The following is a 25,013-nucleotide window of genomic DNA, read 5'->3' on the forward strand; positions in this document are numbered from 1 at the left end:
AAGAACTGTAAAGTATACACAAAACAATTTCATCTCATAGAGCACAACTTTAATACAACTCTATACGCAATCCAGTGCAACCAAATATTTTCATATGATTTGTGAGTTTTGATGTAATTTGAAAATTCATTGATAAATCACAAATATTCAACTTTGTACGTAAGAAACATCCTTTTCATGATGCTGACATACTTATATATTGTATACAAATACAGAACAAAAGTGGGTAATGCGCCTGAATTAATGTATGAATGTGGCAGGTAAAAATATACAACATACCCATGTGCTTGAGGAAATGTATCTTCATCTGTGTTGAAATAAAGAATTGTTTCCCAGTGTGCAAGAATACATTAGCTGGCTTAGATGCCCACTTGAAATTAGTCTCTTTCACAGTCACACGTACCCTCAATGAGTATTTCACACTGGATAAAATAAACGACGTTCTCGGCTCCAAGTAGCAAAAGTTTCTGCCAACCATTTTCAGACCAACCGATGTCAAAAGGACAAGTCAGCTTAACCACAGAAATCCATCTGTGAAGATACCAAGCCTGCATGTTTCCTGGATCTTCAACTTGATGAAGAGAACAAAAATCTTCCAACCTCAATATACAGTCTTTGTTTCAACGGCATCAATCTCATTGGTCCTTTTCAACTTTTCACTGTGTCCTCAGTCAGCTGTCCCTTAAACCTCGGAGGACGTTGTGATCTCTCAAGATGCTACTCCTTGCAATGGGAGTATCTTCAGCAATGACAGGTGTCTTCCCTGCTCTGCCTGGTTCATCATCAATATTGTCTCCATCATCATCTTCCAATTTATAAAGCAAGGTGTCATTCTCATAGGTTGGGAAGAAATATCTGAAGAGAATCGAACAAAAAACCAAAAAATGAACACAGTGTGTTTCAGAATAACAGTAAGCTACCGACGGGAAAATGGCTGACTCAATCTTTCTAAAAAATCAGAAAGTTGGAATTTCTATGTGCTTTGTACCACTGGTGCACATGGTGACTGGTACATGCATTATGTAATGATGTATTTCTAGGTCGTCTGTGGGAGACCACACAGTGCCACTGCAAGTTCCTTCATGGGATCTTTGCTGACTGAAACTACTCACTGCTCACTAAACCATTCAGAAAATATTTTTGGTGAACATTATCAAGCTGGGTGACTGAGGGTTAATGTGGAAACTTTTTTGAAGACCACATCCATTTGGAGGTGTTACAGAGGTTAGGAATCTAATTCTGGACATTGAAATTGCAATCTCTCTATGTGCCCGCTGGCATCATTCCTAACACAGTTGAAATAACCCATTCCTTAAAGGTGTGGCACAAAATGGTTTCCTCGTGTAATGTTTTGGTTTACATCTCCTAGCCCTAATACATCTCTACATAATTCTGTGTCTAATTTTGGGACACCTGCCACCACAAATTTCCCTGATTACTCTGCCTGCTGCAGGCTTGCATAATAAACCAAAGCACACAGCGAGAAAAATGAGCCAAATCTGTTGATGTTACTTTGTTCTGATCCACAAGCACTCTCCCCCCTCTAATTCCAGACTGTCCCCGCCCACTCTAACTCACTGAGGCTGATCCCAATCCTGCTTGTCAGGCAAGTCTGTCATGTGACCCTGTGATGTCATGTGATCCAGTAGCCCCTCCCTGTTGGGGAAGACTTCCTTGCATCGGATGCAGGACCTCTGGTGAACACAGCGCCTGATGTAGTTGATCAGCTTGACTTGCAAGTAAAAATTCAAACCTACAAAGAAAAATATTCGACAATGCATCAAATGAGGCCCTGGAATTGAAACAAAACAGGGCAAAGGTTCTGTGCATGCTTCCTTTCTGTTCTGTTTCATCAGAAAGTGGTTCAACTGCAGCTTAAATGAAGATTTAATTCTCAAGATTTTATAGAAAAATTTCTTCTAAATCAGAGGCAAACGTCACTAATACCCAATCCAAATGTTCAACCAATTTGTTACATCCAACAAAAAACCTGAATCTTCTGTGAAATAGATTCAAGCTTCAACCTGATTTCTGCTTGAGGTTAGAAACGATTCAAATATTTTATTAATGTTGACAGCAGTTGGAACTGACGAGAGCACAAGACATATAGTATGCTGCAAACACAAACATCTCATCTTCCCTTCATGCAGACGCTCATATAAACAACAGACTGTGCTCTTTCTGAGTGGGTGGGTAGATAAAACGAAGGGAAACACTCTACGAGAGGATCCAGTGTCATTCTGCCTGACAGTCCTTGATCTTTCACCAATTGGAGGATTGAGGACTAGGGTTTAAATATAACCGGACACTCTGGGCAATGGCCCTCTCTGTCCCTTGATATTCCTCAATTCTTTCAATAACAAGTCCAGATTTGTCTTTACATTTTCAACATTCACCTCGTTTCATGTGCTCAAGGTCAAACCCATGCAAGGACAGCATATGTGTCTCCAACTTCTTGATGTCAGCAGTGCTCACTGGACAAAAGAGGCACACAGCACCTATCCCAGAATCCTCCTGCCAGTCCTCCCAGTTGCTATGGAAACATGGCACAGAATAAAACATCATTGGATGATCTGATAATTACAATGCTCATGTTCCTCTTTGCAAACAAAGATTCTTGAAGTGCACAGATGTATGTTTGTGTTTTTTTAACTTAGTCTGCATCAAGCAAAGAAGATCATTAGAACAGCACTACACAGGTTGTTTCTGACCTCAAACGTAAGTGAAACATTGGGGCAGAATTTCAAATAACACCTGTCCCTCAAATCATTTCAATACACTTAACCTTAACAGTCCCAAATCCTCCAATTTCAATATGATTTTACATACACCCTGGGGGGTTAAGGTTAACTTATAAAAAGGACTTGATCAAGTACATTCACCAAGTCTACTCAGGTAGGAAAAGACTACAACTGCACACAGTCAACCTTGGATAAGCCAGATACAATGGAACCAACCGATTTTTATCCGACTTAAGCAAAGAAGACACCTTGCATTACACAGTCATTGATCACCAGCCATTGACCCTATAACGGCCACAGCCCACAAAACATGAAATGATGTAATACCACGATGTTTCTTACATCAAACATAATTTATTTCCAAACTACACATGCACTGTATCAACAGAGAATCAAAGCAGGTTTCACCAATCGTGCGACACAATTTCGTACTTCAAGCATTGCCATACATGTTTAACAGCTGCACTAAGCCCAGCCACCTTATCCAATAAGAAGTGCAGTCTGTGATCACATGGGTATGTAGACTTTTTTCCAGCCAGATATCAAGCTCATTCATGCAGTATAGCAATGGGAGTAGATCAAGTGATGGAGCTCAAGCCAACGGTTGCTACTGAAGAGTATGACGTCTACATGTGGCACTGCAGATATCGCTGCTGTGAAAACCCAGTGGAACCGGCGCCAAAAGGATTGATTAAGACAAATAAATATGGACCAAATCCCCAAAACAATAAACCAAACACGGAAACAATCCCTCGAAATCAACCAACTCAATGGTCAGTTTAACTTTGCTTTAGTAATGTCAATCCTCTGTCCATATTCATGGCCACAACCAGTCAGTAGTTACAAAATCAATTGGAAATTTGTAACATATAAATATGTGACGGGGCATCTCTGTCACTCACTCATCCTTCTGCACATCATCTCGCTCATCTCCCCTTCGTCTTCCATCTTCATCCTCCTCTTCTTCTGATAGCACCGCTTCCCAGTTCTTGCCCAGCTCCAGGTAGTTGATGACATAGAACTTGTCATAGACAGGGTTCCTGGGATTGATTCTCTTGTGCATCTTCTTGCGCATGTGCTCCTTAAGGGTCAGTCTATCCTTAAAGGTCTTGTCGCAATACAGACACTTGAAACTGGGCACCACGAACAAGGAAATGTTGTTTTACAAAGGAATTAGAAATCGCAATCAGGTGAATGACCTGGGTGCAATGAAATATTACTAAGCTAAGGAAGCTCTTTAAATACTTTTTGGTCTTAAACAAGGAAATTACCATTCAAGTTGCCAGCAATTTGTCGACTGGACCACAGAGACACACAGGATAGTTTGGGGCATTACAACCTACCATGAATGTTCATTCACAAGATGGTCACGGAATGGCAACCATATATGTACATTATGAATCACTGATGAATTTATAGAAAGGCCAGAGAGTATGCTACTATAGAGGCATAGATAAACATTTTTTACCCACAGGTAAAGTAGTGATACAAATAAATAATGACATCTGATGATGATAGATGGTGATTTTGTCTCCCAACTGCTGCAGTTTGCTCATTCATGAAGGTCTACTTTGAGATACATGATTTCAAAAATTCAGAAATTTACCGCTTGGCTCTATGTCCAGCAGAAAGTCAGAAAATACATGTGCCTTTTGGAAATATGTTTTTTAATTCACAGGTGTTGCATCCTTTTTCTGGGAATTCGCTTCCAAAGTTTAGAAACTTAAACTTGCTTAATGAAAGTATAGCATCTACCTGCTTAATTTTTCTTCAAGTATGTCCAGAAACTCGTTGGCAAAAACTGTGAAAAAGCAAACCAACAACCAGATTATAGATTTGTCAAATGAATCATGTTGATATTTACAGGTTCTTACAAAAACTAAGCTAATTAAATAAAAACAATTTTTGCATGGTTGCAGTTTAATCGGGTATATGACAAGGTGACGGATTGGGTGCTAGGGCGGAGTCAATTCAAATAATTGACCATTCGAATATTCGGCCTTCAATTCGATTGGATATTTGAATATTCAAATATTTGATTGTACCGGCCGATGGACTGTTGGGCATATCAGCTGCCTTAGTGTATGGATTTTTTCTCATTTAAAAAGGAAATTCTCCTTTCTTGTTTATGAATTTTGCACTCGAACATTCAAATTCAAAAATTATAATCAAATATTTGACAATCAATCAAAATATTCGAATATTCGGCACAGCCCTGCTTGGTCCCTTAAATCAATATCTCAAATCTTTCCAAACCAGGGAACAAATAAAAAATTTAGAAACTTTTGTAATACAGATGGCTTCACATGGCTCATATTTCTTTTAGTATTTTCAAAACTCACCGATATTATTTGGTTGGCCTACACTGAAATGGTGATCAAAAGCCATATGATCAAACAAAGAGGCCCTGTTTCCCTCAAAATGCTCCCGACAAAACAGGCAACCCCTGGAGAAAGTGGAATCTTCTCGTTCCTGCTGCTGGGTGCTGAGAATCATGTCTAGTCTTTTCAGCTGGAGGTCCTCCCTCAACTTCTTGTCTTCCGGTGTGAGGTCTGACAGGAGATAATACTGGGACTCTGGAAAATGCAACCAATAAATAATTCCAACTGGGAATAAATATGTTTCTACAAAAAAAAGTCTGAGAATACCAGGATGGGACTGCCTGTCTACAGCGTGTTAACTTTGAGACCATTTATTTCAGCTGCAAACATTCTCTGTTATCACAAGAGGTTCAATGAACGGGTGCTCCTAGACAAAGTTGGACAGGGGACGGGGAAGGGGGGGAAAGATTGACTACAGTGTTTGAAATCGCCTGTAGACTATGGAGGAACACAGCTAAGACAAAACTGTCTCCCTGATATCTGTCATCTCATGGCTGGACACTAAGGGACAGTTTTCAAGATGTACGGGACTGGACTGGAGAGCTGTGCTGTATCATTTTCTCTTAAGCCAACTGTTGCCTAGTTAGTGACAAACGTGATATTACCGTCCAAAACAACAGAGGAGGCATTCAACAATGTCCAACACTGCCCTGTCCTGATTTCAGTAGAGTGTTTCAATGAAAACAGCAATGCTCAGAGTTTTGAGAGGGAAGGCTATCCAATTCCTCCATTAGAGACAAGGCTATGAAATTCCCTGCTCTATAGTTCAGAACAATGGATCTTTGAAGATTTAGCATTATACTTTACAATGGAAGATACAACATGAGATTATCTTACCATTCCCTATGCGCCAGGTTTGAGAATCTTGCTTGACCAAGGTGCAGAATTGCACGTAGGATTCCTGGCTGAACCTCATTCGCCAGTATTCAATGTATCTGTAAAAAAATCAGAACAGTAAGACAAATGTAAAACTGAAATCTAAATTAAAAAAAAAAAACAGCAACGAACACATTAAAAAAAAGATCCATCAAGGTTTAGCCATACAGGCATTCGCTCAGAAACATTCCAGTTTAAACTTTCATTCCATTTCCTTTCTTATTTAGGGCCAAATTGGCAAAATATTTTCTTTCAAGCAACATACTAAAACTCATTACAACTCAGTACAAAGCTTAGTATTACCTGCATCATGTGCATGTATGATCAAGAATTTTTCTATTACAAGTTACAAAAATATTATCTCGCATTGTTCAAGGTTTTCCAAAGTGACTGAAGTCTTTTCGTGTTATTTACCTTCTAAGATCACAAATGAGGTTGACATCAGCGATGCACAGACTGTGTGCAACTTGAAGATGCTTCAGAAACTCTGACTCGTGCCTTTGAAGGTCAAAGGTCAATGAGCACAGTAGACAGCCTATGCATGAGTTGTTGGTTTCACTCTCTGCTGAGGTTGACTGTTTGCATTTAACTTCTGGGAAGGTGAGAGGTTCTAAAATTGGATGGGTAGCATTCTTCACTTTATCCATTGTCTCTGTGAAGCTGTAAATGTACATTTAGGATTAAAAGAGTGATAGTCATCATTATTGGAAACGAGCTATCAATCTGCACAATTGATTCCCTTTTCAAAAAACAAGTTTCCACAACTGCAAATTACAAAGTACACGTAGAAAGGGAATGCAAATTGGCAGACAGCTGAATTATCAGAAAATCATGCACTAAGATTGAAAGATGGCACAAAGATTGTGCGATTGACTGATTGCACCTATCATTATCGTTGGGATCTCAGAAAAGGTCCGACACAAAAATAAAGAAAAAATTAAAGAACTGCCACGGCTACAGTCAAGGCACTTAAGACTTTGGCCGTTAACTTCCACTGCGCCAAACTTGAGCAATAGAAACGGGAACGAGATCAGTCTGCAACAAATGATCTCAGAATTCATTTCCCTTATAAAAATTCTCCAGGGTATAAATTCTATCCCCCCCCCGAAACCATCTAAGAAAACTACACAAAGAAATTGATTTTAAAAATCTGATTGAAAAATATAATTCAATTTAAATAAAATTTTTCAAAAATGTATGTTAGCCTAACTTGTGTAACTAAATTTGAGGCTTCTGTCCAGCTGATGTATTTGTCAATGTCCCAGCAGCCAGTAACACTGAATTGTGTAGTAAACATTGACATAGGGTGGTTTCTTATGGGACTGTTTAAAATTACATGTGCACCAACATGAGAAGAGGGACAGCCCTTCTCCAAAAACACAGATGGCTTACCCTTGAACAGCAAAGAAAATTTAGCAGATTAATTATGAAGATATCGGGCCCATTTGAGAGCCATGATCTAAAAAGTAACTTTAAAATGATGTCATTCCACTGTCGCTGGATCAGGTGATGTATGCAGAGTCCAGAAATGTGGTTAAATCAGGTCCCCGACCTGATAATGGATTGGAACAGTCTCCCACCTAGACCAGAGCATGGAGGTAGAATCACAGTAACTACTGTTGGATCTAGTCGAAGTATCAGGGATTTTAAATTTGGGGACCCTGTTCCTACAATAGAAGGAAGAGCTACATTTTAACTTTTGAATTTACCTTAGCAGATGACTACGACATATCATGCTCAATAACTGTAGGGTTATTGTTGTCCAAAAGGGGCAGTGTTTTTAGTTTTGAGGGAAATTATAAGGGGAAACTTTGAGTGTATTAACACATCACACACGGGGGATTCAAATTTGCATGGCTGGTTTATTAGTAAGAGTAACGTTTAAAAGTCACGTAAAAGTAAACGTAAAGTAACGTTTTCTCACAATTTACAATTAGAAATTTCCAGAAAGTAGGGTCTGCCCAATTAAGAGAGTGTTGCCTTGGTTTTTTTTGGGGGGGGGGACTGACGGGTTTTATAAAATAAAATGACAAAAAAAAACTGGTTGGTCCCCACGTATACATGTACAATCCCCTCGAGTAACTTGGACTCCAAAAATCTCCATGTCCAAATGTTATAAAGGCGATAATAAAGTCCAAGCTACTCAGACTAAGTTGGATCGGGGAAAACATTTCACCATGACATGCATGACATGTTCACCTGCTCACTCAAAAGCATGACAATGACTCAGTCTCACAGTCACACTGACTCAATGACTGAGAGCGGAACTTCATAAATTATTTAGTGGTTCCGACTAAGCCGTTGAAAACACGACCAAACATGCCAGATCTACAAATGTACTTCTAGCACTATAACTTGTAATAAGGTTAACAAATAACTGACCTGAGCGGCTTTACCACTGACCATGCACTGACCAAAGGCCTACACCTTTTTACCCAGAGAGGCCAGATCGGTCTGTTTTGATCATAAGGAGGCTGCCATGTTAGCCACGTTCAAGAATGTACTCTCTACGATCAATCAAGTATACACAGATCTTAAATATATTTTCAACCAAACTCCACGATACGAAATAGGAGAAAAGTAAGGCCGATAGTATTTTACACTTTTTCTGTTTCACGATTCAAATTACATTTGTCATGAAAGAGACGATAAAGTCTTGTTCAGATGTCAAAGTTCACCCAGTGTATTGTTAATGTTGCACACGTACACTGTACATGTACAGTACATGACACACATACACAAGCTGCCCAGTTTTTGCAAGTTTACTTCCGTTTTTCTTCATCGGAAGCTCATGGCGAAACTTGGGTTAAAATGTGGAAGCCAGTGACAGAAAATAAGGTGGCAGTTGGTGAGAAACTTTCTCTTCTTTTTGGTGATGCTGTCATAATGTTATTGACCATTTCATGGATTGTTTTAGGCGACGTGGGAGTGGCTTGTCTGCCCATGATCTGGCCAGCAGCAGTCGCAGACATGTAGCTGACGTGACACGGTTGAGTGGCATGGTTCAGCCGTGGCCTGAGCTCCAGTGGAGCGTTTTTTACATCTGGCAGTGTCTGGAAATATGTGATGTCGGCTTAAATGAGCATTTTACATGCCTTTATTAAACATGTTTAAGTTGTATACAATCATTTTTTTTGGTTTTTCTTCTCTTTGCTTTTGTTTATTTGTTTGTTTTGTTTGTTTATTTTTGCCAGACCTCATTTTCAGGTCTGACCAATGCTGACATGTCCAAGTTGTTAGGTCTGTTTAACGTTATTATCCACCCAAATAAAAGTCAACAAGTTCCACTGGTTTACTGTCTGGGAACAACAGTAACAAAAACCCAAATGTGGACATGGTGGAATAGGTTTTACTTCAGAACTGAAGAAAAAAGTCATTTTTTGCTCAACTCTGGACAATTGGTATTCCTTGCTTTTAGCATCCTGTTCCTTAAATAAGGAAGCAAAGTTAATTTTGACCCTGAGTGTTAAGTTCTTTAATCCTAAGTAACTTAACAAAGTTCTCTTTGAATAAATGTTGACAATATTTAAGTTAAAAACCCACAATGTCCTTACCCATGTTTGGAATACTGGCCAGTCGGATTATGCCATTATGTTGTGCTGCACCTCGAGGCTGGTTACCAGACCCAGCCGTTAAGATTCATCAAGATTGGTCAAAATCGTCATCCATATTCTGTAACCAGATTACATTCGCTAATTCGTCTTTGTTCACACACCTCATCGATACATCATGAATGTTGCCAGACTTTGCAAGACTACTGATTTGTGACGCACACCTGTAACACCATCAGCAGCATGGAAATTTTGTTCTCTTTGGGGGTCGGTTCTTGTTGAAGACATCTCACCTAATATGAGGTCTCCATGACTACGCAAAAGTGAGAGCTTTGAAAAACGATAGAGGGGAAGAAGAAATGGAGATTGAGGTGAAATCAGCCAGGTTGATGAGCACAGTGTGTGGTTTATGACCGTATAATAAAAAATGAAACAATGTACATTTATGCCCGAATTATTTTGGTTTCTGAAGCAAATGGAACTTGCTGTCATGTACAAAAAAAATCACATTACATTTTGCACACATTTCATTTTTGACAAATGCATGTGACCCTACCATCATCCTGTAGTAAGTACTTGACTTTATGTAGGTCTAATTCTTCACTTTTATAAACATGTTTTGAAGTACATGTACCAGTACAGTGTTCACACCCAACCATTTTCATGTAAACATACATGTACATGTACCTTTTAATATTCATTCATGTTCAGAACTTCATAACTAACAACAGATTTCTGGACTAAACCTACTGTTAGAGGACCATATGGTGGAAAAGAAACTTCTTAATTTTGAAACTTGTGCTTTTTACAAAAGTAAGAAAAGTGGGATTAATTTTGTACAATACATGACATGTATGTGTACATGGGTTGTGTATACTGGTACCGTCTTCATGGGGACCACCAATACAAGTGTCGAACAATAATTATTGTAGGAACAAATTTTATTCTGAGGATAAATTTTTGCCTCCATAACTTGGTCCCAAATTTTCTAACAATGCAAACTCTCCCCTAAACCAGTGGCCTTCCACATGCGGCATACATTTTATGCGTACTGTACAGTGTACACATACATGTATACATGTCAGATGTGAATTAGTGCATGTAATATGTAGTGGGTACATGCACCGTTATGTGCGGTACACTCTAGGCCATGAAAGACGTTATTTTGAATGCATTAACTGATTGTAACATTAACTGATGGTTTGATTTTAAACATAAAACGACAGAGAAAAGGAAACGTGTCTTAACATTCATGTACAGTAGGATCATGTACGTTTGTGGGTTACAAAAACCTCATATGACATACTGGTACATAAATTACAGGACTGTGAAGAGATTTCCATTGACTTTGAATGTACATGTATTGCCTCACAGATGCTGTTTTGTACTGGTATGTGTGCCGTGTAGTTTCATTTCCTGGTCGGACACTCAAATGTTGGACTTGAGAGGGAACAAAAAAGAATACCAGCATTGGAATTCACAGAGTCTCGCAAACCTTTTTGTTGCAGCGTTCTTGCTGCACCTGTGAACCAGGTTCCTCTTTTGTAGTACATTTGTGTACAGCGTTGGCACTGATGCTTCATGGTCAAAAGTTCATGTTTTACACACCGTAGTTGGATGTACACATTACACGTAAAGGAATGTACATGTATAGTACATGTATATGGGCTCTACAATATACATTGTTCAACTATTATACTGTACAACTAGTTTTCAAACCAATTGGCATTTTGCTGAGCTGCAGTTTCATTTTGGGTTCTAGAATAATTTTCAAATGTTAACGTTTGAAAACTGTCAAAGGCAATAACATCGTGCACCTAAAGCAGATACTGGAATACATGTACAATGTTGGCTGTATTTCATTTCATACATTTGTACTTTGTAGTCAGATTTTTCTCACTGGGTGTGTCTGTTTGTGTTCTAATTTTATCATATAAGTGAAAACTAAAAGACTGACTTAATATTGCCATTGTCTTGATTGTTTTTTTTTCTGCTTCCACATTCCTTGAAGTAATTAATCCTATGAAATTGAGTGATGAAGTGGCAATCAGGAAGTTCAAATAAATGTATAATTATTTCATGTGATGGCTGGCAAGGATGGTACCACTTTCAAATGTCAAGAATTATACTTTGCTGGTCCCCTGTACTTTAAGGAAGCACGGGTCATTATTCGCACACTACATGTACTTACATCGTACGTGTATGTTCATGTAGTTAGTTACTTAGCCTGGTATAGCCACATTGTAAACCAAAATATGTAGTATAAAATTTATACAAACATGTTGGTGACTCTGCTTGCAATGTACATTGTGCATTGTGCATTGTAGTCAAAAGTGACTGAGAAAACTGTAGGCCACTTCAGGACTCTGTTTATTATCTGCATTTATTGGCGGATGTGTTGGTCACAATGCCATCGTACTTGCCCTTGTGTGTATTTATGGACTACTTGAACACTTGAAAGTCATAAAAGAACAATCGAATGACACGTAATGAGAGATAATCCTCTGATTTAAAAAGCAGAAGGTCAGAGCATCGAAATAATTATGGAAAACAATTGTGTGCCAGTTCAGGTACATGTAGCTTTGGTGCTTCTTTGGGGTAAAAGTTTGTGAAGGCCAAAGTGCTGATTGCCGTCTTTGTCATTCAGAAGAACAAAGTGGGATTTCATGACACACCGTTACATGTGGGTCATTCCAGAAATTAGGCGTCCATTTTTTGGTGTCCCTGTCACATCTGACATATGATAGTTCAGAACACATTTGTTAATTTCTAAGAGTGATGAATTAATGTAAATTACCTGCCAAACAAATAGTAATTGTTTGAAATCAAGTCCTGGTGATATTTCCACGTCAAATAACAAAGATCAGATGTAACAGGGACACAAAAATGTCACACTTTTGCACCCCTAATTTCTGGAATTACCCATGGACACGTATATGCGCGGATGTACCAGGTGATAGGAACTACACATGTTAGATGTTGTGAGGACCAAAAATGTCATGGGAACACATTTGTGTCTCCAGACATTCCTAACAAAAGAATGTGTCCCCTTAATGAAGGGTGGGCTTACTCAGGATGACCAAGTCTGATACGAATGCAGGCATCATTATATATGCATGTGTATACATAACAAGATCTGGTTCCCTCATAACGTCGCAGTAAAAGTGCATTGCCACTTCAAAGTTAATTCAACAACGACTGTGATTTTTGACCATTCCGGTAACAGGCCCCCTCACTTCCCCCAGTTTGTACATGTACAAACACTCTCATTTTTCTTGTATTGCACAAAAAAAGCTACATGTACATGTACCCGTGTGCAAGAAACGTGAAACACCTACGGCTTGGAGTACATGTACTTGTTTGCTGTGGCATGTTTTAAGTATGGTTTTAGGCATGTTTGGGAAAGAAAATGAAACTAAAATTAAGGCACAGAGAAGGTATAAATGTAGGAGTTACAGAAATGATTTTTTACAGGGTGAAACTCTAGATGTCTAGATGTTTTTGTTTCTGTTCAAATGCTACTTGCTTCAGTATCCTGGAACTTCCAAGCAGGAAATAGTGCTTGTGCAAAATGGTCACTTTCAGTGGGTTTGCCGTTTGCTAAATATGTGTGTGACACTCAGGTTGGCTGACAACATTGCTTCTGTTGACCAAAATCTTTCCTCTTGTCCGTTGAGCTCATCAGGAAAAAATAGTCACATGCACAACAGGGACGTGGAAGGCTTTATTTCATTATTTGTTGACATACAGTACATGAATGTGTGGTTTGTTGATCAAATGCGGGTACACTTCCCACACCTGTACAAACTCAGTGAAAGAATTTTTTTTTTCAGAATGTTTGCATTTAAAGAGAAACATTTCCATGCACTCAGTAGCCTGGGTTCATTTACTCACAACTTCCCTCTTGTTCATGTTCATATTGTATATGTTCATTTGTTTTACTTCATGTTTACTGATTTTGGCTCAGCAGCGGTAATCTAATACCGTACCGAAGTTTCTTTTATAATCCACGTCATGCATACATGTCACGTACATGTACATGTCATGCAAACAGTGTAGGCTTTATGTTGAGGATTTGGGATTGAAAGTGACTCAGTAAGGAATGTATATTTATAAATTCACATCAGTGGACAGTTCTTGACTTCCCCTGAGTTTCCGGTTGGCTTTTTTGTGCCAGCTCATCCATCACTCAGCATGTAAGGTACATTAATAAAACGATATGTGATATGTACATGTACCAGTACATGTATGTTTGAACATAGAGTGTAGTCATTGTACTGGTACTTTCAAGTGGTACATGTATTAACTGATTTATTTTGTTAATAAATCAGGATTGCAAATCATCATAAAATGTTTTCTTCTAATAACAGTCCATGCATAATTGCCAAAGGTATTCATTGCATTGGTAGACTTCTGTGTACATGTACATAAGCTTGTACTTGAATCTGCATGAAAATACATGTACAGTTAATGCCATGCCGGTACATCAGCAAATTATGCCGTGCTGTACACGTACATATACAGGTACTTGTATCATGTACATGTACATGTGCGCTGCTTCCACAGTGCACATAAAGTTTTCTTTTTTTTTTCCATAGCCTTGTGCACTGGACATGTACGGTACACTTACATAAATGATGTACATGTAGCTTATGTCATGAAAATTCATGCATTTGTAATAATAATAATAATGAAGTTTTAATGTACCAGCTTTGACAGCAACATGCTGTTAGAAGGCACAGTACAATTTAACATTCTTAGTAAACCACTTGTATATAAATACATATAAAATTACTAAATACAGTACACAAAACAGGTCAAGTTAAAACAGCAGATTTACAAAGTCGTTATTATTGTGTATTTATTTACATATGCACTGCATGTTACATGTACGTAGTTCATAAGAATGTAATTGAACAAGAACAAGGTTTATCCCAGGGGTATTATGCTTTCCTGTTGTCACTGGTGACATTGAAGAACCCCATACAATTAATCACGGCAACTGTGTCAATATTGTACTGCATTTAAGTATTGTGGAGAAGTGTATACAGGTACCGGTGGATACTCGCTCAATGCGTGACTGAACCATGTGAAGCACCCATACAGGTACATGTGCATGTGAAATACCCATACAGGTACATGTGCATGTGAAATACCCATACAGGTACATGTGCATATAAAGTACCCATACAGGTACATGTACATATGTACATGTATTCCCTATCATGTACAGTATTGTATAGTGTACATGTAGGTATTTTACAAATTACTCAGTAGGATTGAAGTCGTCCCCAAAAATCCAAACTTAAAACAGAAAGTGTGAAGGACACTGGTACATGTACATGTATCTATGTTTTCTGGGGGGAAAATTCCACCCTAAATGCATCAAGATGGTCGGTGCAAGTTGTGAACTTTCACTTGGAAGTTACATTGTAAACCTGCTGTGTGATTGTGAACTGTTGAAAGTGTCACAGTGTTACAGACTGAGTTTCCTGTGGAAATGTTGGGGGTTTATTTGACACTGTAGCATAAGGATTGGCAGTAAGCTACATGTAGTTTCACTTACCCATACAGTAATACAGTGTACCTGTCCTGGTACGTGATTATCTTGAATTCCATTGGGCTGTAGTGATTGCACATGCTTTCTCTTTGCATATTTGAAAAATGGGCCATCTGTGACAGGCATTTGAAGCATTTTTAGAAACTCTGATACTTGGATTCCAGAACCATCTGACAATTGTGATTCAGATTCCAATTTTCACTGACAAAAATAAATGTAAATATGGATAAAATGGTCTCTATTAGGGTGGAAGAGACATACATGTACATGATGTATGTACAGTGGGTTATTGCTCATTAAAATCCACCCTGACCTTTAAAATTTAATCCCTGATTCATTCCATTTATCTAGTCCAAATTATTTTGAAATTCGAATTGTGTATGCCTTAAGAATCTTTTGTAGCAGAAAATGAGTCAAAAACGTAACGTCTGTATTCTGCTATTTTTGCAACTGTGACTGAATTGAATCAAGCGCTACATGTAGAAAGAGTCAATTCCTTTACAGAGGGGGAAATTTGCAAGTCCTACTAGGACTGTGCCAATGGAATAGAAATTTTCAACAAGGCAAGAAGTCTTGTTCATCTCTGAAATCTTGCGAAATCGTGGCTGGAGATGCTCCTAGCTATGTGGGAAGCTGTTATATTGTACATGTTCTGGTACCGTACCACGGTGGTCCAGATTCTGACTGTTATTTATTCTTCCTGCAATAGCATTACATGTAACACTTGTAGTCCGACTTGAGACCCCGAAAAAATGAAGTCCAGAACAATTGCTTCTGTGAAGGCTTAATCATACAGTATGGATACATGTCCATGCCACTGTGTGCGCACAAATCATGCATAGAGTACATGTTCATGTTACAATGTTTGGGAGTGCACCTCAAGGCATGCTGTACATGTACATCTACATGCGATATGTCTACAGCTTTAGGTGTGTGTGAACCAATCAGTAGGCCTACAGACTAAGGACTGGGTGCATGGAATTACCGTAAGTTACCCCAAGATTTCCAAGAGAAGTTGAGCAAACGGAATGCATTCTATTTGGGATCCAGATTCTTGCTGTGTAAACACCCTCTTTTGGTGGATATGTTGCTTACATGTAGTGTACATGTAGATTGACGCTGTTGCATTCAGGTCGGAAATACATGTCACACAGAAACGGTCCAGGCAGTGGACCACAACTACATGTACGGCCCATTATGATGAATAGGCATTTTGAGAGCAATGAATCCCAAGTGGGGCCGAGAGAGGGCGCAATTTTCCTACCAACAGAGGCTGCTGTGGTGGAAACCTCATTTTACTGGTTCACAAACGACTGTGACATGTATGTGTTATGGACGCATTGCTACCCAAATAAACTAAACCCTGCCCGCAATATGGCTCTTTTAAACCAATGACAGGGTGCTTCTACCCAAGGCGGATATATGCTTTATTTGGACATGCATATATTTAACTACACGTGCATGTACATGTACTTTTGCATTCCAAGATGATTATCACACGTAGAGAGACCTTGTACAATTATTGCAACATGTATTATTTAAAGTTGATTTTCTTATATTTCTTGACGTTATGCCATCAGCCATCTGGACGTACCGTGCTGCCAAAGATGGAGAGCTATCCTTCAAAATTGGTGACACCGTCAACCTTCTGGAGTTCACTGAAGGTTTGTCAGATTGGCAGGATTATTCGTAAATTAAGAAGTAATAAAATAGCGAGATTTCAAGCAGAGTCTCGTTTCCTGTTCTTAGACTGCGAAATGGTGGAAAAAAGGCCCATTTGATCATTCATACATGTTGCTTTGGTTGGTTCCGTTGTACCAATGGCAATTTATTGTGGTAATATATGTTGCTCAGGGACACTCACTGCAGGCATCACTACCAGAATTTGCATCAGACTGTGATTAGAGCTCGTAGAAGATTGCTTGACAATGCATATCTAATTGTGAATCTGTTATATTCTCCTTTAATACAGGGTGGTACAGGGGCTGTGTTTCCACAGACAGGACGGTTACGGTAAGTTGGTTATTGATCGTCTATCAAACTTTATTTAAACGTTGTTATTCTACTGAAGAAAGATCATAATGAGTCATTTTTTAGTGCTTGATGTCATGAAATCCAGACTTTGTATTGCTTCAGGTATAGTGGTAAGATTCAGCGATGGGAGTGGCCAGTTAGGGAGGGGGTTACAGTCAGTATGCTTGTAGCTCTGAGTCAATATTCCTCTATACTCTTGGGATTTCAGAGCTGCCATGTTGATTCTTCACCAATTCTATCATGCTGAATTTGTCTTATATCTATTAGCCCCTCCCCTATTGAAAGCTCAGTGCTATGCAGAACTTACATGTACATTGGATTTGCATTTTTAATGTTTCTGGAAAGTGCTTGGTTCACTTTTACCTATGGGTCATTGGTCCAGCTGCCCTAACAGTGATGGGCAGGCTGGCACAGACCTTTTTGCTGGAAGGGTTCATTTGGTCATGGGGGATCTTATTCAGGGGCCAAAAATAGACCTTGGCCGGAGATGCATGAGTCACGAAACGTTGTTTCCATTGCTCCACCCCTGCTGATCATCGAAACCACCCTAGACCAAACAAGGCTCAGTTTGGTCATGAAAATGTCTTTTGAAAGGAAAACATTACTAAGTTCATGAGCATGTCATAAAATAAGTTTCCTTGAGCGTGGTGGGTCGCTCAGTTTCTGAACAGGAAGTCAAGGCTACATGTACATGTACCGGTAGATGCCACAGATAGTCCTCGTCAGTTGTGATGTCATGTCTGTAGATTGGCTGAAGTCTTCAAAGCAGCTCTCTCATGTTTTCTAACAAGTTGTATGCTTCAGTCCAGGTGTACTCGAGTTTGTGGGAAAACGAGCAGTTTATGATGCCAGGAAAGGTTGCATGAAGTGTAAAAAAAAACTAGAACTCTTACCCAGTTTCATAGGGGAGGGTAATCTCTTACTTTAATCGGTGGGATTTCATACATGTACATTTTACATTTAGATGTAACAAGCCCGTGACACAGTTGTGCAGTGCACCTGTTGCAGAGTAGAAAGTAAGTCTTTATTGAGAAAAAAAGGATGTGTACAAGTCACACATGTAGCCTTGAGTTTCATGACTACATTCAGTCAGGAGATACATGTACATGCAAGGCGTAATGAAAGTTACAAATGTTACACACACCACCTGTCACTTCATGTAAAATGTAATCAATTGTTGCCACAGTTGATTGCGGTACTGGTGCAGTATGCCACCATGTGTAGGTATCCATATTTATGCTCGGCACATCAGGTGAAATGCATGTTCCATGTTGAAACTGTGCGACCTTGCTCTAGCATAGGCTACTTTGGTCTTGGAGACTGTTCATTTATTGTGTACCGGCACATGGGTTAGTAGGAGAGAGGAGATGTGAATGGGGGAGAGAATTAGGAGGGACCGTGTGATTTTGACATTATATCCATGGTGTCATTTTACAATGTGTTATCTGTAGTAGAGGCACAGCTGAACCCAGCGTCCAAAGGAGATACAGTCAGAAAAACTGACGGTAGTGATTTGGGGCAAAATTCAGGAATTTTTTTTATCTCATTCTCATAAACAGAAACTTCTACGTCTGATTTATATTTCTGGGATTTTCACAACTAACAGCTGGGGAACAAATCTGCGTACAATCACAGTACTGGCACCTTTAATGTCGTACACTATGCAATTAAAAACTGTGTGCATGCTGACACATTTACATGTAAGGCCAAACCAAAAAGGGCTGTATCAGCCTCTAAAATATTTCCAGGAGTTCACATTCCTATTTTCTCTGTGCATATGTACATTCTGGTTTCATTTTCCTGAATATAAAAGGGGATAACTGAGTTATTTTAGTATCTACATGGTACATTGTACTTCCTTGTTACTCCTGACTTGAGCAGTGTGTTTTTACAGTGTGTTTTTACAGTGTAAATGTACATGTACCCTACATGAGGCATTGTCTGAGTGATGTGGTTTGAAAGGAGGAAAAAATGACATGTTGTCAGTTCAGCCACCATTTTGTTTGCTGTGTTGAAACAACCTCGGGGTGTCAGCTGACCATATTTAGCCTGAGACATTTCAGACAGAACTCTGATACAGAAGTTCTGGTTATCAATCTGTGGATTGAACTGATCAAGTGGAACTGATTCTTGTCAGCACAAAGGAAGGGAGCTTAACCAATCCTGGGAATGCTGGAAAAAGTTCATCTAGGATATTGCTTCCTGGTCAAATTCCCAATAGTAACTCCCGCAGACTCCCTGAGCGTGCTGAGGGGGGATATTTCATTTGGAAGTTTGCCAGTGCTTGTCATGTTGGCTGCAGCAATTTTGAATCCACTTGGCTACATTTGTATGGGACGCTGCTTCAGCCAGTAGTTAGTGGCTTCCACGTGCATATGTAGATTGTAAGCCGTAGCCTAATTGAGGAATTGTTCACTGCAGCTTCCAATCAGGAAGGCTTGTAGTATTGAAAGGAACATTTCAAAGGAACTTGAACAGTTCAAAGAAAGTGGTCCTTTATATTGCTTTTTATTTCATTTGGGTACAAATCAAGGATGTTCAGATCTCTTCATATAGTAATACACATGCTACACAAATACATACATCTCCTAATTTACAAGGGAAACATACCTGCAACTGTATCTGTGCTTTAGGCAACTGAAAGATTCGCATGTGTACACTGCACTTACAAGTACAAGTACATGTGCTGGTATGTAGTGTGGTCTTAATTGGTTCAGCGGTAGCGTAGGAATGAGGCAGTATTTACATTTTCATTTTTTTTCCTTGATGCACTTGCTGTACAAATCCATGCAGGATTGTGGAGGATACATGTATCTTAACTGTGAACAAAATTAATTATATATTCATAAGTAAGGATACATTGTACCTACAATGTAAGACAGTTCATCCATTCTTACTGGGCTAGAGCCTGTCACACGGCTTGTCTTAAATGACTGATAGAGGACTGGCTCGTGGGAGACACGTACACGAACGTGGCTGGAGGGGTGTTTGAAAGAATTGAGTGAAATCATTGACCAGAGTTATTTGAAATTTGTAAAAAAATATGTTTACTTTATTTCATTTTCTGACTGCAAAGGTATTTATGAATGGGAATGTATTTGTGCTTTGGTGGTTGTACAAGTAAATATTCAGATCAGCTCAGGACAATGGACTCTGATAATGTCCCTTGCCTTTGGCTCCAGCCACTTATCAGCATCGGTTCTCTTGATCCACCGAGCACATACAGGTATTTATTCACATATTAAAGACTACACATTTTGGCGTTGATTCCAACATGGAGGATTCCAACATGGAGGATGGTGCTCAGTGCATCAAAAGAAAGTCTCAGTTGGGGCTAGGAAATATCACCACCGGCACGTTGTGGCATGATCCTCGAGAGTATCGTTAAAAGTGTATCTTGGGGTCCACATCACTCAGACAGGTGCAAGTATCTTGTTTTGGAAGGCATTGGCACTGGAGTGTCGCCCCCCATTTCTCCGTTCATTCCCTATGAGGGGTGCAGTGTATGTTAGTGGTCACCCTACCATCTCCAGTAACTTGTACCCGTAGTTACTGTATGTGCGTGTACATGTCACATAGCTACTGAATGTCTTGTGTTTTTCTACAAGCTTGAAGAACATTCCGGAATAAAGTTGATCGCTTGGTACCATATTTTGTTGCATTCCAGGGGGTGTTCCCGTCATCCCACGTGCATGTCAAGGAACAAGATGAATGCAGCAGTCAGGGGTAAGTCACTAAAAAAGGAAAAATTGAATCTCACGCCTGTCTAGATATTGTAGCCTCATATTCAGTCTCACTTGAGAAGTGAAGCCCCAAAAGTAGCAGTGTTGAGTCCTTGAGTGTCCTAGGCCAATAAAAATGGACAAAGGAAAACTTTTAGGTAAAGTACATTCAAGTTCATAGGTAAACCAGAAAAGCATTACAAATATTCAGAGTACTCATGCCTGATATGTGTGTATGTGTTATCAAAGATAGAGCACTGTCCTTCAAAGTGTCATGAAAATGGCTTAATACATTTAGTCATCAAAGAACCCAACCACCATTATGAATCTGAGTCTTCCTCCAAATATTTGATCAAAGTACTTGATTTTATCCGTACTTGCAGTTTGCCATAAAATGTTCTTTGTTCAAATAATAGTTTGGCTGCAGAATTAAACATAAGCGTAATGTGTATGTACCTACATTTGATTTGATTTGATAAATATTCACTATTCCCACAAAATATTATTACAAAAAATAAATTGAAAGAAATTCAAACTCAACGATTCCCAAAAGTGGAAATAGTAGGGATAAGGCAACAAAGTTAAATTAACTTGTTTCCATTGCAGTCCCATTGTACATTTTCTCCCTCAGTGAATACTGCCATTCATGTGTCCTTTTATATTTCTGTCCATTGTGCAGGGGTTACAAGCACTTATTCTTGGAATTGCGTGCTGGTTGGGATGATGGTCAGCAGATTCAGAGTTCTAAATGCATTATTTTCTATAAAACCTACTTTTCAGTTTCTCTTGTCATTATTTTCTTGGCGCAGGGAAAGTCAAATAATCACAGATAGCCTGATTGAGGAGTTGGACATTGTTCTCAAGGAGTGGCATCTAGTCTTGAAGGAGAAATTCAGAGTAAGCCCCACCATTGGGACAGTCAAGAAACAACACAGCAGCTTTGCATGGTTTCCTTTTCTTACGTGGAAAATTCAAAAATATTCATATCAGGGATGGATAGGCAAGATGAATATTCAATGAGTGTGCACTCACAACTGTACGTAGTTGTTTTGGATATTCATATTCTTGTGAAAGTGGCCTATCACAGTTTCATACAGTGCTTGTTTACTTTGAATTTTAATCACATCATTGAATTTATAAACTAGTCTCATGCAGTCACACTGCAACCAATATGGTTCATAAGCACACTGATACAGTTGTAATGGTTACCACATGTATGAGGCAAAGCATGATGGTCCATTACACGTTGGTTGACGGTTGCGTGGGTTTGAAACCGGATGGGGATCATCGTCCTTGTGTTCTTGGGCAAGACATGTGACTGTAATTGCCTCTCTACACCCAGGAGTACGTAGGGGCTCCCGGGAGAGTAAAGAATAGATTGCATTAATTTGAAGCTACTGCATTTAAGTGATTTCATGGACTAATGAACAGGTGCACCAATCAAGGACTGATTGTAGTGACTAATGAAAAGGTGTAACAATGTGAAACTCTAAGGCGACTGAATAAAATGCTTGTCGTATTCTCTAGTAACTTTGATATTAATTCATCTTGCCCCAAGAAATATACCATATGGCTGTTCAAGGAGGTACGGAAGGTTATGCTGGAGCTTATCGACCTACGACGGCAGCTGATGTCAGGTCAGCTGCCCCAGGAGCCAGCCAGGGAGGTTCGGATACAGATTGCCAAGAGGATGGACTGGGGCAACCAGCAGCTGAACCTAGACCTGGTGCCGTCCGTGGAGGGGAAGATCGTGGACACCACCAACACCAGCATTGTGGAATTGCATGATGTGGTCAGTTTTGCTGGGCTGAGTCTAGAATATTGTTTTTTTGTTAAGTTGTGGTTGAGCCCCACGGCAAGTCCTTCAAGTCCATTACAAGTCATTCGTTTGCACCTCAAGTCTGAAGTTATTAAAGTGGTTAAGGTAAACTGTGATGAAACATTCTGTTGTCATTGTTTGCAGCGTTAATTACAACTGGTTTTGTTCCTAGACTTGTGATGGATTGGACTACAGTACTGTTGCTATTGGATATTTTTTGTAATGGGAAAACTTTAGCAAGTTTAAGAGTAACTAATAAGTTAAATAAGTTAAATATTGTTAACCTTGGCATAATAGATTAATCAGAGTTTCTATAGTTAGCCATGGTGGCAGAGACATTCAACATTAGTTTCTGAAGTCATGCTATTTGGTGTTTATGCCTGTGATACGTGTAGTTATACTAAATCTTGCTCACATTAGAATCAAATGACTTTTGATAGGGTGAAAGGAAACACTGCTCCTTAGAAATCTTGGTACCTTTAAATCTTGTAGTTTGCGAATCAGACAAAATTGTGGTACACAATTCAAGTTTTGGACTCCATTCATTCATTTATTCACTTTCTTCAAGTCGTCGTGATGGGAATTTAAAGTGGAAATGTTTGTTTTTTTGCAGCATTTCAGGAGTGTCGAGCAGACAGCACAGGTAAGTAGAATGAAAGTAACTGTGATTGACGATGAGAAGGACTTTAATTATGTGCATCACATCTTGTCTTAGATAACTTTCGTCTGTTAACTACTGGTTTTCGGGTGAATTAACGATTTGCTAAAACTTCAACTTCTAACAATTATTGTCTGTAAGGCCGTGTCTGAAACGGGCTTCCAGAGCTACGGCTAGGTCTATTGTCTGCGCGTCTCCACACATTTCCAATGGAGCGAAGACCTAGACCTAGCTCTAGACAAGAGATTCAGATGCAGCTTAAGCAAAGCAACTTCATGTTATCAATGTCTACACAGGATAGTGACTTGGGAGGGTTTAAGGACTTGAGTGACTTTGCATGTTTGAGCAAAAAACAAGTTATCTTCGTTTGAAAAAAAATTAATGTCATCGAATTTGGGTTGTTTTCCTGAGTGGGTCTGGGTGTAGCATATTGTCCAGTGTTGTACTGAGAATAAGAATTCCTGATAACAATGAAAAGAGTTATTTTGTTGGTTGTTTTATGACATGATTTTTGGGGGGGGTTAGAGGGAATGGATACGGTTGGAAGATATTTTGTACACTTTCTGTTTGTGGGCTATTCCATTCATCCGTCCAAAGAAGTAAAAAAAAAAATTACAGTTCAATTCTAACAGTTAGTTTGTGTACTTTCAGCTATATGTTAGTTTGTCAATGCAAGGAGATTTCAACCTTTGAAATTATCAGTAAAAATTCTAAGAGTCCTCTGAAGAAATTGTGACTGTAAATTTCACGGTGTTGTTTGTCATCCAGCAGAAAGTTCAAATGGCTGCAGCAGAATACATTCACTCAAAATTTATGTCAACTCTGTAAAAAAGTGGCTTCTAGTCCACTCTTGCAGATTGGCATCACAACTACAAGCAAATCCAGTCGTTGGGGTTTGAGTGCTCCTTGTTCTGTGTGAACTCTTACCAAAGTAGAAAAGAAAACTATGGAAAACTATGCCCAACTCATTGCCATGAAAGTGATGGGCCCTGCTTAGAAAGTAAACCTGAAAACAGTCTACCAAGCAGGTTACCTGTTGTCTGTTAGCCTTTTATGCAAAACTAGAGTTTCCAGCTCTTAGCAAATCTCTGTACATATGGCAGATGCATGAAATTTGCCCTTGTGGAAAATGGACAATAAGTTGGTAATTTTCAGGGGGGGAGAACTTGGAATCCAAAGATGATCGGAATGGCCCTCACAAACGCATTTGATTTTACATGTACCTCACTTGCCCTCTGCGTTTATAAGTCTTTTGTGTTTACCCGTTGGTCGATTGCTGTCTCAACCTGTTTGGTCTCCCCTGTTTCTCTGTGAGTGTGCCATGATGTCTCTCTCTCTCTCTGTGTCTGTGTGTTGACCTAATGTAGCAGTTTGTGGATGCAGGAGGTCTGCAGGTTACCTCATCTGCCAAAGACATAGCACCTCCCGCCCAGGTGTGTCTGGAACTCCAGCAAGCTTTTGCATCAAATCTTAAGCCTTAATATCATGCTTATTCTATCAGCTTCCAAAACTCTTCACAGGACCACATCATGGCTGAAATCCTACAAAAACTGTGCCGATCTTAATGATAGGCAGTGGCGTTGACATGCCGCTGTTTGCATGCACGCAGATTTTTCTGTTGTTTTGCTACAATTCATTCCAATTTAGCCTTCAAAGTTAGCACAAGTTTGT

General features: G+C 39.3%; 2 protein-coding genes across 10 annotated transcripts in view; one reads left to right on the forward strand and one right to left on the reverse strand.

The window, feature by feature from the left end:
• Positions 1 to 27: 27 nt before the first annotated feature.
• On the reverse strand, positions 28 to 8,565 carry znf277 (zinc finger protein 277). Of its 2 annotated transcripts, XM_022243717.2 has the most exons (10): positions 8,381 to 8,565; positions 7,391 to 7,578; positions 6,413 to 6,658; positions 5,960 to 6,057; positions 5,084 to 5,317; positions 4,497 to 4,542; positions 3,644 to 3,874; positions 2,397 to 2,533; positions 1,579 to 1,753; positions 28 to 855 (listed from the first exon to the last, which is right to left on the reverse strand). In XM_022243717.2, exons 3-10 carry the CDS (start codon positions 6,643 to 6,645, stop codon positions 672 to 674), a joined length of 1,338 nt encoding a protein of 445 aa, XP_022099409.2. In that variant the 5' UTR covers positions 6,646 to 6,658; positions 7,391 to 7,578; positions 8,381 to 8,565; the 3' UTR covers positions 28 to 671. The 2 variants fall into 2 exon arrangements, with proteins under 2 accessions (XP_022099409.2, XP_022099400.2); XM_022243708.2 differs by lacking the exon at positions 7,391 to 7,578 and having other exon boundaries at positions 8,381 to 8,561.
• Positions 8,566 to 8,691: 126 nt separating this feature from the next.
• LOC110983956 (dedicator of cytokinesis protein 3-like) overlaps positions 8,692 to 25,013 on the forward strand; it is a 64,737-nt gene continuing 48,415 nt past the window's right edge. For 6 of the 8 annotated variants that reach the window (XM_087136053.1, XM_087136059.1, XM_087136055.1 and 3 more), the window contains exons 1-8: positions 8,692 to 8,846; positions 16,690 to 16,773; positions 17,082 to 17,122; positions 20,811 to 20,869; positions 21,675 to 21,762; positions 22,424 to 22,657; positions 23,298 to 23,327; positions 24,710 to 24,775. In XM_087136053.1, coding sequence (XP_086992179.1) covers positions 8,810 to 8,846; positions 16,690 to 16,773; positions 17,082 to 17,122; positions 20,811 to 20,869; positions 21,675 to 21,762; positions 22,424 to 22,657; positions 23,298 to 23,327; positions 24,710 to 24,775 — 639 coding nt within the window. In that variant the 5' untranslated portion in view covers positions 8,692 to 8,809. The remainder of the gene's footprint in view (positions 8,847 to 16,689; positions 16,774 to 17,081; positions 17,123 to 20,810; positions 20,870 to 21,674; positions 21,763 to 22,423; positions 22,658 to 23,297; positions 23,328 to 24,709; positions 24,776 to 25,013) is intronic. The other 2 variants (XM_087136054.1, XM_087136058.1) reach the window with 2 other exon arrangements.

The sequence above is a fragment of the Acanthaster planci genome, linkage group LG04 (genome assembly GCF_054643075.1).
Source record: "Acanthaster planci isolate LZ-2023a linkage group LG04, COTS_SCS, whole genome shotgun sequence".
NCBI lineage: Eukaryota > Metazoa > Echinodermata > Asteroidea > Valvatida > Acanthasteridae > Acanthaster > Acanthaster planci.

Excerpts from the sequence above, each read along its gene's own strand:
- znf277 (XM_022243717.2), bottom strand. The coding sequence starts at position 6,645 with ATGGATAAAGTGAAGAATGCTACCCATCCAATTTTAGAACCTCTCACC. Across the intron at positions 6,058-6,412 it reads CTCATTTGTGATCTTAGAAG|ATACATTGAATACTGGCGAA; the intron begins GTAAATAACACG and ends ATTTTTTTACAG. Across the intron at positions 3,875-4,496 it reads CTTGAAGAAAAATTAAGCAG|TTTCAAGTGTCTGTATTGCG; the intron begins GTAGATGCTATA and ends CGTGGTGCCCAG.